The 19,457-nt window shown below is 35.0% G+C and overlaps 1 protein-coding gene across 1 annotated transcript in view; it reads left to right on the top strand.

Annotated features, from left to right (window-relative positions):
* The window catches only part of ADGRB3 (adhesion G protein-coupled receptor B3), a 445,728-nt gene that overhangs the window by 223,729 nt on the left and 202,542 nt on the right, over positions 1-19,457 (top strand). The window contains exons 11-12 of the mRNA XM_083856501.1: positions 2,449-2,517; positions 6,907-7,015. Coding sequence (XP_083712627.1) covers positions 2,449-2,517; positions 6,907-7,015 — 178 coding nt within the window. The remainder of the gene's footprint in view (positions 1-2,448; positions 2,518-6,906; positions 7,016-19,457) is intronic.

Here is a 19,457-nt window from a genome sequence, read left to right as displayed (position 1 = left end):
TATTTATAAACTTTTACACATGTATTTCTGTCAATTATTGGTAATTTTAATGCTTTTTGTAACTAAAATAAATACAAAATTTAACTAATACAAAACGTTATTAGCAAATACATGTGATATATTGTATGCAAGAAACATTTTAAACTCCTGAGTGCTCTTCATGCAATCTAGGCAGCTCTCAGATCTCATTAAACAGGCATGGATACTTTTGCAATTAAGGCTTAGACTGCAGGGGAATCAGTGTCTGCAATGTAATGCAAAACTACTTTCAAAACAACTCTCTACTATGATAAATTATCCCACACTGAGTTCCATGCTGCTGCAGCTGGACTGCTACTGATGCCCTAATAAATTAAAGTTAAAATTTCCATCCACTGCATTTCTACAGTGTTACACAGGAAGAGTTGAGAACTGCCATGTTTTAGAACTGCCGTGCCCTTAGAAAGGGGTTTTCCTTCAGGCCAAATCTTCATAAGGCAGACTCTACCTAGTAGAAGTCTTCACCAAAATTACAATGCCCTACAGTAAATGTGATTGCAATGCCATGAAACTGACATGCTTTGGCCAATATAGTTTATTTTACTTGGGGGACCAGTGAAGATGTACATTTTTCATAGCTGAAGTTGCATTTACACAATAGTGATTTGCCAACCTTGTTAAACTGGCAAATCCTTTATAATGAGTACCAAATGGAACTCTTTGCATTGTGCTTTATTTTGCTATGGAATGCCTGAGAGGGATTAAATATATTCCAGGTATGTAAGTAGTATGTAATTATAGCTACTGTTCTTACTTTCAACTTGACTGGTCATTCCTTAGTATTGCTGAAAGTTGGATTAAACCATGAAAACATTTTTCTTTTATGTTCTATCATTATCAATTTTCACAGAGCTTGCTGAGCCATTTTGTTTCTTTTCATTTTGTTGTGTTACTGAAGCTTGTGGATATATTGCTAGTGATCTCAGTGAGAAAATACTTGTAGCCTCATTAATGAACAGGATTATTTTGTCCAAGTTTAGCAAGGTGTCAGTCACCTCCAGAGTAAATTTGGTCAAGTTAAAGAAATTTTTATCCATGTGAATTATATAGTTAGCATAGTTTACTTCCTAATGGTTAAGCAAAGATAGATCCTATTGCTTGTCAAGTGCTGAATGTTGGGACCAGGTTAGACTGGTAAAATGTTATTATGTAAAAAAATATTTTTCACAAGTTTTCTTCAATTTTGCATCCTAAAATTTTTTACCAATATAGTTGCGAAACACCTAAAATGTCTGTGCTACCTCAATTTTGAAATTAATGTCTTTTCAAGCATAACCACTATAGACTAATGTTGGAAGTTTTTCCTTTCTAATTTCAGTCATTGTGCAGTTAAATCCTTTGTGCTTTCATTAATAGTGAGTTAAAGTTGCTTCTTAATTAAACCTTTTTCAAGTCCTGTTTATACCCCAAAATGGCTAAAAAGTAAGCACAGGTGAGGTAATGACCAGTAAGCTGAGTTGCAGCTGAGTCACATGGTTGGTTTTCCAGTTAAAGATTTTTAGAAATTGTGGGGAACTTAATTGCACTGTTCAGCAAAGGTTACTGGAAACTACATGTATCTTTTATGAAGGAACAGATAAATTATAATTGGCAGGCTTTAGACAAAATTGACATTCTGCACAAAATGTGATACAGAGATGAGAACAGACTGCACAAATTCTTAGCTTTAAAGGATGAAGTTGAGAATACAAATTGCTAGAGAGAGCAGACAAAATTAGAAAGGAAATTTCTCCACAAACATTTGGAGAAAAGTGATTTTTTAAATGTATGACTTGTATCTAACTGTCCTGCCTTTTTTTTCTCCTATACTTAAATGAATAGGAGAGTCAGGAAAAGAAATTAACAGCTTAAGGTCAAAGAAAAAGAAACTGCTTATTCCTTTTATGTTAAAATTTCTAAAAGGATAGAGGCAAGTGTGACATATAAAAGTAAGAAGCATCTGATTTGAAACAGTATTGACCATTGAAATGTCATTTACTGCCCTATGTATGGTTATTAAGGATCATTTTTTCTCATTTTGAATAGAAACTAAAGACCCAAGACTGGTGCTTTCTTAAATGTACTTTGGTTTTTTGCAAAATCTATAGTTGTCTAGTTTCAGGAATGAGAACAATTTGCAAATAGAACAACATCACACTTAGAAACTTAGCAAAAATGGTTCTTGTGTCATACAAAGTGGTACTATGGAACCTGATTATATATGCAAAAAATTAAAAATTTACCATAAAATATGTGTCCTCTTATCAGTCTAATGTATTATTTTGCTACATCATCTCTTCCACTGACAGAAAATAGGCTGCAGAACTGCATCTGTAATAGAGAAAAGAAAGCTTTCTTAATGTCAGATTAAGGATGTGGTAGTTCATATTTTTGAAATCATTTTACTTAGTCTTTTATTTGATTTTTCAGAACTTCTTTCAAATCATAAGTAATCTCTTAGATGAAGAAAACAAAGAGAAATGGGAAGATGCGCAACAGGTAAGATTTGACAAAATTTAATATATGGTTTCAGAAATCAGTCTAACGATACACCCTGCTGTAGTTGAAAGGAAATCCTAAGTGAGAGAATATTTGGGGAAAAAAAATTATCTTTTTCAAAAAAGAGCAATTCCAGGGCCCACCAGCTAATACCTTATATTGAAATTATATTTAGAGTATAAGTTGTTTCTCTTGATAAAAAGAGATTTTTATAAACATTCCATAGGATTATTCACTATCTCTTTACGTTGGACATTGTAATGAAGTACATACAAAAGCTGGAAAATGCTACTGAGGGCTAGCTGCAATGCTGCTTTTGTTAAACACAACACCTCACCCAAAGACCTAATATAAAAGCCCTAAACAACTTACAGAAATGCAAACAGTGGAATTTTCATATAAGATTGTATTTAGAAGAACAGTTGTGATTCTTGGGACTGACAAATTTCTGGACTAGGATATGATGATAACACTTTATGAAATAAGAAAGTGTAGCAAAGAACATGAATGTATGATAAAAGAGTTTAAAATTCAAACATTTCATACATCATTTTTTTTCTTTTATATATATATTATTATATTATATTATATATATATATATATATATATATATTTTTTTTTTTTTTTTTTTTTTTTTTTTTTTTTTTTTTTTTTTTTTTTTTTTTTTTGCTTGGATACAAGAGTTTCCTACATTTTTATATCAAGAAGCTACTGGACAATGTTAACATTTTTGTTCATGAACATGACCATAATAATGTAAGATTTATTCAGGTACAAATAACACTGGCAATGGGGATTATTATAATTATATAAAGAGGAAAACTTGTGGGGATGCTGACAGAGAGGAAAAAAATCTTTATGAAGAATGATTAAACATAGCAAGACATTTCAGTGTGGGAAAGAGTCAGGTGCACTTATTTGCAATAGAAGCTTTTAAAATCAGGAGTGGTTTGGAGAATGTGCTGCAGGAATGCTTAATCTACTCACATATGCTTCTTGTAAAATAAATAAAGGACATCAAATAGTGGCAGATTGTGAATGAATATTATTCTGTAGAAGCCTAGGTTGCAGAACTTCTTGCAACTGAAAAGACATGAGTTAAAAAGGTAAATAGGCAAATTTATGAAAGAAAAAACGTGGTTTTGCCTAAGGCAGTGTTTTAGCAAAAAAACTTGGCTTAAAGATCTTAGAAGCTGTTTACCCTCAGTTCTGTGAGTTCCTGGTTATGATATCACTAAGAAAGGGGAGAGCAGGACTTTCACTACTAATTCAAAACTTGCAGCAGGGACATGACACTGCAGGTGACCCAATACAATTCATCTGGGAATCATATTTTTTTCTTTTGCTGGTTTTCTGTTCCCCTCTCTAAGAGCCAGATACAAAAATAGACAAAGTGTGTCATTTTCTGCAGTGGTGATGGGTGGAAGCAGCAAAATCACATACATATGGGCAGTTTCCATAAACAGCGGCAAGATAAGGAAACCAATATTAAGCAAATATTTTTGCCACACTAATAAACAGACATGATACCACTCCTATGTTATCAACCTTGTCTTCTACCTCCATCCTGTCTGCTTACCCATGCCGTGTCAGCCATCTGACCCCAGAGATTTGGGGATGACAGCACCTAAGAGGAAATTCTGAGAATGTGAAGCCAAAGGGGCAACAGTAGATCTCCGGTTCCCTCTTTTCATTGCTGCTCGTAGAAGAGTGGTGTTGAAAAACAGAGCGGGAACAAGTTATTTCTACTTTTCTACAGCTCCTTCTCTCTACATAGTAAATCATTGTCTCACAGACCTAGGTGCAGCAGAAACCCAAAAAATCCCAAGATGAGCTGAACACAGGAGTAGTGGGGCCATGGGTTCTGGTTTCAAAGCTAGGGGATTCACTAAATCTTATACCACTGAGATATGACCCTCCAAGAAATCAATGCCACTGGTCTTACTACTCTTCTTGTGCAGTTACATAAGCAGGTTCAAAGAGACTTTGGAAGCAAGTACCTCTCCATAACAGCTTGGAGCAGTGAGCAGGCAATAGTGAATAAATGTGATCCTGTTTCTGGTTCAGCCACTCAGCTTAATTTTCTGTAATAAAACATTGCAAAGCTAGATGCAGTCTAACCAACCTTTTTTGCCAGATTGCATAGTTTTCTTCTTAAACTCCACAGCTACTGTTAGCATAGGTCTCTTAGCCTGTTTTCTAGATTCTTTGTGGGAAAGAAAATCTTACTCACTGTCAGCATATTGTTGACTTTCAATCAAGTACACAGCTGCAAAGCCTCAGCACATCTGCTTTTCTAGCTGAAATGCCAGCAGTTGATAACGATTAATTACAGGTTATATAGCATTCAGATAAGCAGCACTCACTTTAATACTTGCTTTTTTTAAGAGCTGATGTAAAGCACTGCACACAGGAAGCCATTTCAATCCACAATGTGTAAGTTTATACTGAAGTTTCAAAACATGGGAGCTGTTCTGCATATTCTTCATCAAGATCTGATGGCACCCTATTGATTAACCAGTACTTCAGATACATAAAAATGAGGAGTATCTGCTCAATTGAGTGCCCAACAGTTTATTACTATGCAATTTTATATGCAAGAATGAGTGATGTAAAAATCTCACTGAAATTTTTCCTTAGTTCATAGCCTGTGAGTGTGTGTGCTTTGAATGAGATGGATGCAAAAACACACTTACTACCTCAGTAACTCATCATTAGGAAAATGGACATTAAGTCTCTGTCACCTGAAGCAGCATTTGCAACCTGTTAGGATCACAATTGTCACAACAAATTCTTCTTCAAAATAGCATAACTGCCCTACCTTTTATAAAAACATCCATGTAGAAAACAAAGCACCTTGTGAAATTCTCTGTTCTGAACCAAGCAACTGTGGGTCTAGATAGATAGAGCAAGATGAAGATGGTGTGCAGCATGCTGGAAGTTATAGTCTCTGTAGGCTTTTTTTAGAGTCTGCAGTCTCAGTAGTGGAAAGAATGGGTTGAATATTGGTTATAAAGCGAAATTTGGACATTTCACTGATATAAAGAAAAAAGCACCATGAACAGGTCATTCATTATTTTTTCTATTGCAAGATACTCCGTTACTGAAAATTTTCTTGTTCATAACAGGAAGTAAAAACCAAGAATGATTTTTTTACATATGTGATATGAACAGCACTTTTAGTCTTATTAATAACTGTTATGATCTCTAATGCTGTTTTGTTGATGAATCATAATTGTTAAATATTAAAGAAAATGTTTTTCTTAGTAGCTTACGGCTTTGCAAATAAATTATATTTATTGGAAATGTGTTTTTTATCATTTTAAAAGCCAAATTGAGAGGCTACATTAGCAATGCCAAGGCTACTGCAATTTATTTTAGTTTACTCTGTCCAGTTCTGGGCTCCTCAGTACAAGACACAAAGTAATGGAATGAGCCCAGAAAAATACCATGAAGTTGTTTAGGGGATTAGAGCATTAGATATGCAAGGATAGGCTGAAATAGCTGACACTATTTTACTTGGAAACATGACAATATTAAAAATTCCTGAAAGAGAAAAAGAGTAAAGTAAACTGAGCCAAGTCTCAATCATGTCCATTGCCAGAATAAAAAACAATTAAAGTTGTTTTAATTTGGACAAAAATTAAAATGTAGAAATGGCATTCATGTGTAAGAAAAACTATTTGGCAGTGGGAGTTATTAAATGCTAGAGCACGTTGTGCAGACAAGCTCTGGGATCGTTTTCCTGGAAGACATTCAGAATCCAACTGGATGTGTTCCTGAGCAACTTTCTAGAGGTGATCTTGCTTTGCAAGATGAACTAGATGATTTTCACTGTCCCCTTCTAACATCCAATATTCTATGATTCTACTATTCCATATCAGCAACAAAAATAGTACTACCAGTAAAGATTTACCTTACATGTTGATTAATGCAACAAAGATTATCATACTGGCAAGGCCACAGTAAGATTTGCATTACAGTTTGTATTAGTATTTCTGAAGCTACTGCAGTTATCTTCAGAGGAAGGAAGACTATTTTAATTAGAGTTATTCTGTAATATGAAATTCTTTAACCATTAATGAAAGTAATAGCCACTAAGTTTTTGATAAGTGACTTTTGCAGTGACTTAGCAGAAACATTTTCCAGAGTTCCAGTGTACAGTTGATTTCACATAACTTTGTGGGAAGTAGTGTCTGTTTATATGAGGATTTAATAGCAAAATGGTTATTTTAGAGTAACAGAAAATGTTTAGTATTAAAACACAGGAAGAGCTGTTTGACTGTTATGTCTCAATTTGTTTTCAATGGTATTTGGATTTTATTTGAATTTGCAGCTGTAGATATTTTGATATTATAGTAAATGTCATGTCTGACCTTCCTTTGTTAGATCTATCCAGGCTCAGTGGAGTTAATGCAGGTGATTGAAGATTTTATACACATTGTTGGAATGGGAATGATGGACTTTCAGAATTCATACCTAATGACTGGAAATGTAGGTAAGAAGTACAAACTTCTTCTATCAAATTTATGATGTATTGAAAATCAGAAGTACTTGGAAGTACAGAGTTGCAGGTTCTATCACAATCCAGATTGGGCTGTTCCTCCTCCTCCAGATTATCTGTTGCTCAGTTATCCCCTCTGTAGCACATGCAGAATGGCCTATACATTGGATTTCTTCATAATCATATCTCAAGATCTAAATGCAAAATTTAGAACCAAAATTAAGAAAATACTCACCAGAATACTATGAACTGTAGGTACATATTAGTGTTTCCAGATACATAGTATTTCAAATGCTAATTTCTAAAATTGTGCTAATTAAGATAATATTAATATACTTAATAGCTTGAGGAGTGTTTATTTTGTTGACATTGTCTTTTAATATACCATTCTCCCAAGGAATAGTCATTGCACATGTTATGGTGTGATAATAATCAGCATAAATAAACGATCATTCAAAAAATATACATTAGTTGCCAAAATAATTAAAGCATAGAAATTCTTACATTAGTTTTTCTGTGTGTAAGTTTCAAAATTTTATTCATATTTATTTTTTAAACTTCGTTTTTGGTACTGGAGATTTGCCAGGTAATAGTCATATAACAACAAACATCAAATATAAAAATGCCTGGCAACTCAATTATTACTTATTGGTAGTGATAAATGAGATGCAATATGAAAGCATTTTTTTAAAAATTGAACTGAAAATATTGGTTTTAAAAGCTATTCTCTAATAGTTTTGTGTTTGTTTAGTACCTTTGTTATTTAATTAACTTGCTATAGCTGCATTTTTATAGTGCCAGGAAAGTATTAAGAAGTTGTATGTAAGCAATAAATCCAAAATACATGTTTGACAGCAAAACTTCCAGTGTCAATACATTTTTTCAGATTTCAAGTTAACATCTTAGTGCACATGTATGTCAGTCAGTTCTTCAGCAAGTAGTTTGAATGAGTAAGAAAATAGGGTCATTTTGAAGTTAGTTGCTGGAATAAAGCTGGGAAAATATTGGATTGTTGATATTGAATATATAGCTTGCTGCTCTACAATAAATATTTATTATTGTTCTCCACTTCATATTACAAAGTGATAGGATTGTAAACATAAGTCCCTATAAGGCACAACCTTGTACTGGGGACATGTCAAAGAACTCCCCAAAAAGAACTCTGGCAGTCTTAAAATCTTTAAAACATTGCAGTGGGGTTTTAACCAGTGATTTATTACTTTTTCAGTACTACTGTTTGGACTGTAATAGCACTTAAAACTTCTTCCAATTGTCAGTCCTTCACTATGCTAGACCCTGCACAAATTTATAAAGGAAAGTATCTTTTCTGAAATGTTTGTTCCTTGACATTTTTCTGACAAAATAAAAAGATGAGCTTATATAAAGAGCACAGTCCGTGCTGCTTGGCTCATTGTAGTACATTCTAATATGTTTGTCCTCTGAAAAATGTGGGAAAAAAAGTCAAACAGGAAAATGCATTCAACTTAAGAAGATACATTCAAATAATCTGTGTCTCTACATATTCATGGCTTCACATGGGAAACAGCAACAATATTCTAATTGAATCAGAAACTCTGCTGTGCACTGGCTGGTTTAGATAACTGCAGGATCTTTACAGTCTTTCTTTTGATTACCTTCCTCTTCCCACATATAAGATATTTTTAGGTACTCAGGAGGTCTGTTCTTAACTGTAAAACCATCAAAGGAATAGAAGGAAATTGAGAAATGAATTATGAAAACTAAAAATGAATTTATAGGTTTAATCTCACTGCCTAACTCTGTGCCTTGATATATTGGCATGAGTTTATCCTCCCTGTGCTCGGTCAACTATCAAAAAAGGACAGGGTCACTGCAGTGCAAATCATTATCAGAATACTTGAGCTCAGGTGACATGCAGAGATAGGGACAGAAGGCTGTTATTGGCAAGAAGTAATTTCTTATTTTCACTAACAAGAAAGGAATGTATCTGGAATAATTCAGTTTTAATGTAGTTGTCCTCAGGACATTGGCACAACTGTCTGACTGCTTATGTACTTGGGTTTTAGGGAATGTTTATGTTGGTCTCAACTGAAAAGAGTACACTATGCAGTTTTTGACTGGTCAGCAATAATTATTCTATACCAACAAGATTTTATAAATGTGTGAAGGCTTATCTATAACAATATTCTTTTAACTTGACAAACACATTAAATGCAGGAAGCAGATATAGTGCATAAATGAGACCTAAATTTTACCTATATTCATCTTTAGACAGAAAAATCCAATAGTTCATAGAATGAAATCAAGGAACTGTTTGGGTTAGAAGATACATTTTCAACTCACTCTGTTAACTCAGAGCTCCATCCCATCTGACCGTGAATGTTTTCAGTGATGGAGGATCTTCTAATACCTCTCTGGGAAACCTGTTCCAGTGTTTACCTACCCCTATTGCAAAAAACCTTTTCCTTTTATCTAGTCTAAATTTATCCCGTTTAGGTTAGAACCATCACCCCTAGTCCTATTGCAACAGCCCATGCTAAAAAGTTTGTTCATCTTTCTTATAGGCCTCATTTAGATAGTGAAAGGCTGCAGTAAGGTTTACCTGAAGCCCTCACTTCTCCAGGCCCCAACTCTCTCAGCCTATCTTCATAGCAACAGTGCTCCAGCCCCTGATCATTTTTCTGACCCTCATCTGGACCCACTCAAACAGATTCCTGTCTTTCCTGAGCTGAGAACCCCAGAGCTGGATGCAGCACTGCAGGTGGGGTCTCACCAGAGTCAAGGGGCAGGATCACCTCCCTCACTTTGCTGGCCCTGCTGCTTTTGATGCAGCTCAGGATACAATTGGCTTTCTGGGCTGCAAGCACACATTGCCAGCTCAGGTCTAGATTTTGATCCCCCAGTATCCCCAAGTCCTCCTCCTCAGGGCTGCTCTCAATCAGTTCATCCCCTCAGCCTGTGTTGATGCCAGGGGTTGGGTAGCAGCAGCCCAGGTGCAGCACCTTGCACTTGGACTAGTTGAACCTCTTGAAGTTCCCATTCTTGAGCTTTTCCTGGTCCCTCTGGATGGCATCCTGTTGTTCAGGTATGTAAACCACACCACTCAGCTCAGTGCCTTCTACACACTTGCTGGGGATGCATTTGGTGTCTTTGTCATTGATAAAGGTGTTAAACAGTACTTGTCCCAGCACAAATGCCTGAGACACCCCTTGTCATCAGTGTCCATCAGAATACTGAGCTGTGAACCGCTACCCTCTGGGTGTGCCCAACCAAACTCTAATCCATCATAGTCCCCCCATCAAATCCTTATCTGTTGAATTTGGAGAGAAGGCTGTTGTTGGGACCATGTCAAAGGCTTTACAGGGGTCCAGAGGGTATCCGTAGCTCTTCCCATGTCCACTGGTGCAGTCACTCCATCCCAGAAGACCACTTAGTTGGTTAGGCAGGACTTGCCCAAGGTGAAGCTGTGTTACTGTTTGTAGTCACCTCCCTGTCCTCCATTTGCCTTACAATAGTTTCCATGTGGTTTCCAGGCACAGATGTGAGGCTGACAGGGGTCCTATTTAATCAATAGTTACTTACCATAAAATATTCTCTCAGTAGCCTCACGTACTTTAAATACTGTTTGCTGCGTTTTCATTTTCAAATAACTTTAAAGATCAGAAAAATTCTAAATATGAACTTAATATGAACTATGAATGAACTATTTCTTGTCAGAGAAAAAAAAATCCAATTTTGTTGCAAATTTCACAGTAATGCAGTTAGTTCTTGGTTTCTTTCTACTAATTTCAGTTTACAAGTTAATTGCTAATTGAATGACATTTCTAATTTAATAGTAGTTGGTATAAAATTTGAGCACCTAATTGTGTTTCACAGATATGCTAATCTTCAGAGATCTTTCACAGAGGAGATTTTATTTTCTCTTTCTTTCAAGATACAGAAACGAGTAGTGGTGGCTTAAAAAGTTACTACACAACAGCCATTCTACAATGACTTTCCATTGCACATTCTCAATTCATGACAAATGGGAAGTGATGAAAGGTACATTAACTGTACTGTAGACTATCATAAGCCACATGATAATGCATTTGAAAATCACTAAGAAAACCAAAAGGACAGTTGCCATGCCCCTGTTAAACTTTTCATTGTGATGGCTTTTAACACAAATTTTTCATTTCTTCTGAACAAAACATCAAAGACTGGTTTCAAATCCAGATAATCCAATACTTTTACTTTACTGAGTTATTGAGGAAGCTCAATCAATTCAAATGCATTTCCATTAAAGCAGGGCCCATCTCCTTTTGGCTTTCCTCTTAAGGATAGCAAATGTACTACAAAAAACTTAACAAATATAAAAGCAACAATTTTCTTTGTTCATGCATGGTCAGGACAGATGGTATTTGTTATATCATTGCTCTCTGTATTATATTCCTTTAAGAAATTATTAAATTAAATAAAAGCCTCTGATAGGAGGTAGAAGCCTACTTCCTTATCCTGCTCTTTTTCTTCTTCTTCTTCTTCTTCCATCTTCTCCTCCTCCGGACCAGCTGAGCAGGCATACGAAAATGATAGTGTGAAGAAACAGAAGCTTTTTGCTATCACTCATAGTCCCTGAATACACTGAAAGCACAGACCCACCTACAAGGATACAACATGCAGTGGGACAAAAGCTTTTAAACCATGTTACCATTTTCCATTAACCAATAGCTTTTGGTTTTGTCTGTTTTAAAAGATGAGTTCCTGATTTTAGATTAAAGAATTAACCTTGGCTTTTATATAGCCTTTTGAATTTTTCTTTGAGCACTAAAGACCTGAGCAGATCATCTCAGTGCTTTGGTTGATTTGAGTTCTCATCACAGTGAACCATTAAGTGTTTTGAAGATATGTAAATAAAAGGTGGGTGAAATGCTATTAAGAAATATTCAGCCTTCAACTTAAAAAGAAAATTTCTAACTGGAAGATTGGAGTACCAAAAGCATAGCTGTCATTAAAGATACATTTGGAATGTGGAACTGGAAATAGGGAGTAGTATTAGGGGATTCTATGGCAGATTCGGATTCTTTTGTAAGGGAAAATTTTCCCGGTGCTGTCAAATAAATTTCCTTAAGAGCAGCAGCCAGAAAAATGGTTAGAGGACATTCTGTTGTCAAAAGTCAAGCTTACAGCTCTTAGATGATATAAAAGAAAAACCAAATAATCTCGAAGAGCAATATTTTGTCAAGGATGTTATTTAGAACTGAAAGGAAAAAAACAAATGAGAATTCTCAGCATATAAAAAGCCGCTTTCTGTTAATGTTCATTTTATGAATACTGATGTTTCAATGATCAGTAGTTTTATAAAATGTGCAGATATCACAAAGATACTTAGACAAAGGCAGGAAAGATTGAAGATTTCCAGGAGATACAGCAAAATGAAAAGGAGAGGATATACACTAGCAGATTAAATTCAGTTTTGACAGAGCATTTAAGAGGGAATGGGTGAAGCCATTCAGAGAAAATAACAGCATTAGTGTGCAAAACTAGCAGTCTAAATAAAATACAGATTTTTAAAAAAAATTCTGTAGCTATCACTTCTAACACTCTTTTCAATTGAGATTATATGGCTTGGATTCATTTTACTTACTCTAAGCATCACAAAATTTTCCAAAAACACCCTAAACTTCCTTTAAAGTCAAGGGACAGTACTCCTCAGGAGAGCAACTCATATCAGACATCTAAAATAAGGGCGTGGCTAGAAGAACTTCCAGTCTTGTGGAAGTTCTGCCACTGGCTGTAAAGGCAGCCTAGTGACTAGCACTAGCTCATATTCCAATGATTGATGTCATCTAAAGCAAAGAGGAAGGTTTGTTTGAGTCAATAAAACCTGTGAACACAGAGAGTTTCAAAGCTGAATGATCAAAAAACCAAAGCAAAATAATAAAGAATAAATAAAGAATAACAATCAAAAATCAGATTGAGAGTTGGAATTATTAGAACGGGTATTTGAGAACAGATTGTTAAAAGGGTCTGCATGTACACAACTGAAAAGTGAATACAAAGTGGAACTAGGCCGACATCTCTGTTTAATCTTGCTCACAGGAAAAAATGAAGATTCCTGACTTGATTGTAGCACATTTAATTCTGAATAAGCACGAGGCCAAGGTCCTAAAAGGAGCAAAATAAAACAAGTAGATGTATGTCTGCATCGCAAGTGCAGCTAGCTATGATATTATATGAAAAAATGAAGAGGTGTAAACCATATTTCCATGCATAAATCAACTTTTAACTAACAATCTGTTATCTCTCAACTTAAAAATGGCTGCTGTGACACTGGTACTCTGATGAGTAGTCTGATTTAGTACAGTAATTAACATTTCCTTTTAAACTTGAAACTGAGCTGCTTACATAAGTTTTATAAACATTGGCAGGAAACAAAGTCTGATTTCTGTCTTCACAGACAGTCTATGATTCCATATGGCAGAAAATGGAAAAGCTTTTGTTTTGAATGTGTTCATTGTCTCCTTTCTTTGCATACTTCATTGTTACATCTTCCATCTCCCATTCCGTGTTTATGTCCATGAAATTTTAGAAAAACACTAAATAATCTGCAGGCATATGGAGTGTATCTTAAAAATGTCCAGTTATAGCTAGAGACACTTAAGAAATGTTTGTGACCAAGAGAGCTTTTGGAAAATGTACCTACTCTAGCTATAAGATATGAGCAATGGTACACATGCTGAGCTTTGGGAATTCTAAAAAATAATCAAGCTGGATTCCTGTCTGTTATTGTGGGTTCATTCACATGATCCCAGGGTAAGACTTCTATATCTTGTAAATTGTAAATCCTGTTTATACTTTCTAGATACTTCTTCACATTATATTGTTTGTTTACTTATCTGAATGGTGTCTGCCTTAGTCCACTTATCTTTTTTGTATTAGAATTAGTGATGTGTGTCTCCAATGCAGCACTTGAGATCCTCTGACTCATATAGCACAAATGTGATGCTGGCCTAAAATATACCAAGAGACTGAATTTATTTAAAATGTTGAAAGAAAACAGAAAAAAACCCCAGAGCCTTGATATTAACTTGTACAAAGGTATAAAGAAAATGTCTAAAATTTTCAGCCAGGAAACAAGTATTTCAATAAATTTATACACAGATACTCAGAATTCATTTGTAATTAAATTACTTCTTGTTCCAAGTCTGTGTAGTGCTAAAGCACGGTGTGGATTTAAAGTGGGTATTCATAGTTAATAAAAGTTCAGCTGCAAATATTTCAATATTTTATCCTAAGAGAAGGAAAATTACACCTACCAGACAATTAAAAATTCAGGTCCTGTAGAGTGGCCCTAAAAAGCCATTCAGATTTCTCTCCTGTTTTCATCAAGCTATTCCAGAGCACCACATATTTTTACAAAGGAAAATTTCACCTTCGAGCAACTGTGTGAATTGCACTTGCCACTTTAAGAAGGTAAACAGGAATCACTCCTTGTAGTGTGTCATACTTCATATGTAAATACCTCTGTAATGATTAATATACTTACGGATGGTTTTTGTCAGGAACAAATTCTCATGAGGGAAAAATAAAGTGAAACTTACATGGTTTTGCAATGAAATACATTCTTAATAGATATAAAAACACAAGTCCTATTTAAATAATGTAATATTTATTTTCTTTTTTGAATAACAAATAAACTACATGCCAAAGTAATCAACAATTAGGTAAAAAAAATCTTACGTTTTGTTACATAATTTTTCTACATAGACTTCTGCCTGATTCCATTTCATCTCAAAACAGCCCAAAAGAGCCAGTACTTATCATCTTCCCATTTCAGGCTAGGGTCTGGCTTTTATGACTGTGTTTGTAAACATGAATCGAAAAGGACAAAATGCAGGCTTCAGAATTGTCCTACACCTGTCCACGCTGTTTAATTTGTGGCACCTACCCAAACATTGTCAAGGAGTCATTCAGGGAATTGGCCAGGTGAGAAAAGTCCTCATAGGCAGCATTGATGCTTTTCTCCTTGTCCTGTGGTGCACATTTGGTCACACTCTTGTTCTCGGATTGCAAACATGATTGTCAGAGAAGTTCTAAGTACTGTCTTCTGCCACATATTCTTTTCATTCATTACTTTGGCTCCTGGTTCTCATCCTCTTTGTTTCACACTTGGAAGTAGCCCATCAATCTTTCCTGCCCCAAGCCTCTGTGCTGTTGGTTGAGCAGATGCTCTACTTATGTGAAAGGGAACACCTATCACATTTTTTTCCAGTTCTCAAAAAATCCTTCAAGTCCTAGGATTTACACACTGCCAGTATCACTATGTTGTTTCTGTATTCTTTACTTGCTCAAACCCTATGTAATAATCCATAGCTAAAAGCCTCCAGAAGAGGAAAAATAGATAAAAGAATAGGGAAACTACAGAGAAAGGTCAATTGCATTTTTTTTTATACTCTTAGATACTTCTGCTTTAGATATATTCATATCATTTCCTTGGCAGCAGTCTCAGCAATTCCTTGATCAGATCAATATGTTGGCTTTCAGAAGACTCAAGCTTTCTCCAGTGATTAAAGGGGAAAGACTTCATGCCCACTTTGAAGGTCTAGCTCATTGCAGCATCTGACTTAATGCCTGAAGTAAATGCTCAAGAGCTCCTATTTCTTTCTCAGTATAAAATAAGCTTATTAATGATTCACATTCCCTGAAACCTTGCTATGAACAGTGCATAAAAGTAGATTTTTTTCTCTCTTTTCTAAACTTGCACACTCAATGATCCTGAGAAAATACAACTCTCCATTACTTAAGATTCAAAATTCCAAATATTGAGGGAATGTCTATATAAATATTTATCAAACAGTCTTTACAAATGTGGATAAAAACCTAACTTGATTCCCTAGCTATACTCTTAGTAATAGTCATAGTTCCATAGTTAGTTTTGTGTATACAGTTTATTAAGTAACCTTAAAGATAAAGCTGAATAAAGTAACCATTCAGTATTTTCAAATGAGTGTTATAGGAAACTAGAATAATTGAAATGTTCCCCTTCTCTACCTTCTATTAAATGGAGTAAAATATTCTAAACAAATAGAAGCTATAAAAAATGCCAGCATAAAGGCTCTTGTCTCATTTTAAAAAAATGCCTCCAACTGAAACAGAAAGTAATATCTACAGCCCATTTGTGGAAATTCCTTTTTACAATACTTATGTATCTCATATTGTTGTATCATTTCTAAATTTCTACCTCTGTAAACTCCTTTCTGAATCATTCTGTTTCTTCAAATGAGCAATTAAAAGCTGTCGTTTTCTAAAGGAATCAATTTGCATGACAGGCCATTTTTTAACTGGCGCATTTTACTATTGACCTGAGAAATTAAATACCTGACCTTATTCACTCCTTTACCTCAGATAGGTGGACCTTTAGGTGACTTCCAACAATTTCCAGGCAGAATGAGGCTTAAGGGGATAGAAATTAGGCATCCGTGGTGATAATTTGACATTAATGCAGTAATGGAGTCAATGCACACCCAAGAGAGTTTGTTTCATAGTAAGGTAGTGCCAAGTGGCAACAATCATGTTCAGTGAAGTGTAGTGTCAAGATATTCCAAACAATATAGTCCTTCCTTAAATAGGAGTACCATGGTCCAATAGTAAGATGCAATTCTACACAGATTGATGACTCATTCTGGGATTTTTTTGGCCTTAAAAGAGTTACCACAGGAGTGTCCAGCCATCATCTGGTAGTACATCAGCTAGAGATGGTGTGGCTAAGTCCCGCAAATAGCAAAGTTCGGCCCCAGTTTTAATGATTTCTACAGCATTTTGTTACTCACTCACTACTGAAAATGAAGGAAGGAAAATTAAATAGAATTAAAGTAAACCCCTAAAAATTATAAGTCAGTTAGCTGTGCCTAGTACTTGCTCTGTGTCAGGAACAGGTCTATTACACAAAGCTCCATTGTGAATGAATATGGAGTGAACATGGTTTATACCAAGTTAATGATATGGCATACTGCCAAAGTTCTTTTTCTTTTCTGGCCTTTCAAGGATGAGGAAAGGAAAAACAAGAAAAAAACAAAAAAAAACCCCAAACAAATAAACAATAAAACTGCAAACCCCCCCCTCCAAAAAAAAAAAAAAAAATTAATTAAAACCCTCCAATAGAAACAGCAACAGAAAAAAAAAAAAAATCTAAAGAAGCTAAAAAACCAACCAACCAATTAACAACCAAGCAATAAAGCAAACAGAAAAAGGAGGGAAAAAACTTCCATCCGCAATATTAGGCAAATCAACCTGCTGTATTGAAAAGAGTATCATTTCCTTGGTGATGACTGTAGATTTTAATTCCAAATAGTGGTGAAGAGCTTCCTTTTTCAAACTGCATATCTTGAAGGTAGCATAACAACTGAGGTAAAAAACTGGATAAAAATATTTCATTTTTCAAATCAGTTTCATGAGAGTGTTAGTGCACTAATAATATCTGAGAAAAGTGTTGTTACGGTAATAATTATTTTGGCAGTGAGAGTGTCAGATATTGAGGTCAAGCTTCAAAGCCATGTAGATATATGCAGATATAATTCTGAGTAATTGTGTTTCCTTTTTTAGTATAGAGAGTTGGAGTTCAGTATATAGACCTAAGATACTGCATATATCTCTGTCATTCTGTTAAGGTCAGATTGTATAATGCCAACAGAGCTGAGTGTCAGTAAGATCAGTTCAAAGCATCCCAAAGGGTACCTGTGCTGGGTGAGCTAAAATCATGAGCAGAGCCTGAAAGTTCTGATGTATATTTTGTGCCTTGTGATTTCTGAACCTGTAAGTTCATCCATTTTCCTATGTAAGTTTTTCTTTCCCTTGACTTCAAGTATGAGTTTTAGGACCCCATTTGTTGCTCTCTCTGAAGGTAGAGATAAAGAATCTTTGATAAGATTTGTGATAAAAATCAGAGGTTCATTCTGCTACAGATGAATATACCTTTTATGTTTTGGTTTTTTTCCATGCTTTAAATCTCCATTACAGTGGGAAGGAGACAGAGAAAGAACTTTTCCTTACTCAAAGTACGTGGTATGGCTCTGTGGCCTGCAGTGTTTGAATGGCACTAGATGCATGCACAAATGCCTAAATCACCTGCAGTGGTACCAAATAGCTTGATATTGTTGTGATTGGTTTTTTTTAATTTTTTTCTGTCTAAACAAACAATCTCTACAATCATGGAGACATGTAATCAGCCCTAGGCAGCATTATTCTGTAAATATTCTATTAATATAGATCGGGAAATGGTGTTCTAGAAAAGTTATTTAGTCTTATTGCTTGAATGATTTTTCATATAATCCATGATTCAGTGCTTATGCTGTTATTTAATGAGTATTATTTTGTGTAGTTGTTTTTCTAACATATAAGGTGTTCCACTTAGATAACCAGTTACTTTAATTAATAGCAGGGTTAGCTATATGCGGTTTTGCGTAACACATTGCTAGTAAAATCTTATGGCCTCATGCTGTCTTTTGTTACTCAGTAGTCAATTATTTCAAAATGAGATTGATTTCAAGAAAATAGTAAATTGGCACAGTCAGTTCTCCAGAAAATTCTGTCTGGAGTCTTGTTGTAGAGGAGCATAACTAGAATGTGACCTGATATCAAAGGCAAATACTTGGAAACCCATCCATATGTGTATGAATTTTGCCCCTTGGTGAAACATATTTCTTCCCAATATTGGCACCAAAATCTCATCTCCAATAAAGCAGAGGAATGAAAAGAGACCGGCCTGCCCAAGGGGAAGAAACTGTGGGACAGTCATCAGGATGATTGGATCTTCAGGGATTGGCAGGCAGGCAAGCTGCTGCATCTGCTCATACAGGATTTCTCCTGTTTGTGAGAGAATCATATATCAAAAATACAGCAAGCTTATACTCTCCTTTCTCATTTTAATCTCAAGGGAATAGAATATGTTCATAAAGATTAAAGGGAATGTCTCGTTTGGCCATTAGGTATCTTAGATTGTTCATTGCAGAAGCATGGAATGAATGTTTTTAATGCTCATTTAGCTTTGAAAATTGCATCACTATCTAGCCAATGAAAAATAATGGTCTCCATTCACAGTCAACAATGCACAAAGAATAGTTAATTTCTGCAAAATGAATGTCATTTAACTTTGCCAAATTGAACTTATACCTGTTTCTTGGATGAATAGCTCCACTACTGGAAGACATGGCTGGTGATTTTATACTGCATCATCTATTTTACATTTGTGGCTGTACTTAGAAACAATTTTCAGAAGTTAAAATTCTACATACCCAAAACTCTCATAAAGCTAAGTCATAGAGACTGCACATCAATAGGGCAAGACATTCAAATATGAGACTACTTCTTCTACTTAGAAGTAATATTCAACAGTAAAGCTCAGAGGATTTTAAAGTGTTTATGCATATACTGTTTTTAATTTTGTTTGACAAGATATTAGATGTGGTGTGCTGAGTATATG

This window comes from Zosterops lateralis, assembly GCF_965231275.1.
Source record: "Zosterops lateralis genome assembly, chromosome: 3".
In the NCBI taxonomy this organism is placed as follows: Eukaryota; Metazoa; Chordata; class Aves; order Passeriformes; family Zosteropidae; genus Zosterops; species Zosterops lateralis.
Note: the sequence above shows the minus strand (reverse complement) of the source record. Positions and strands in the feature narration are given on the sequence as shown.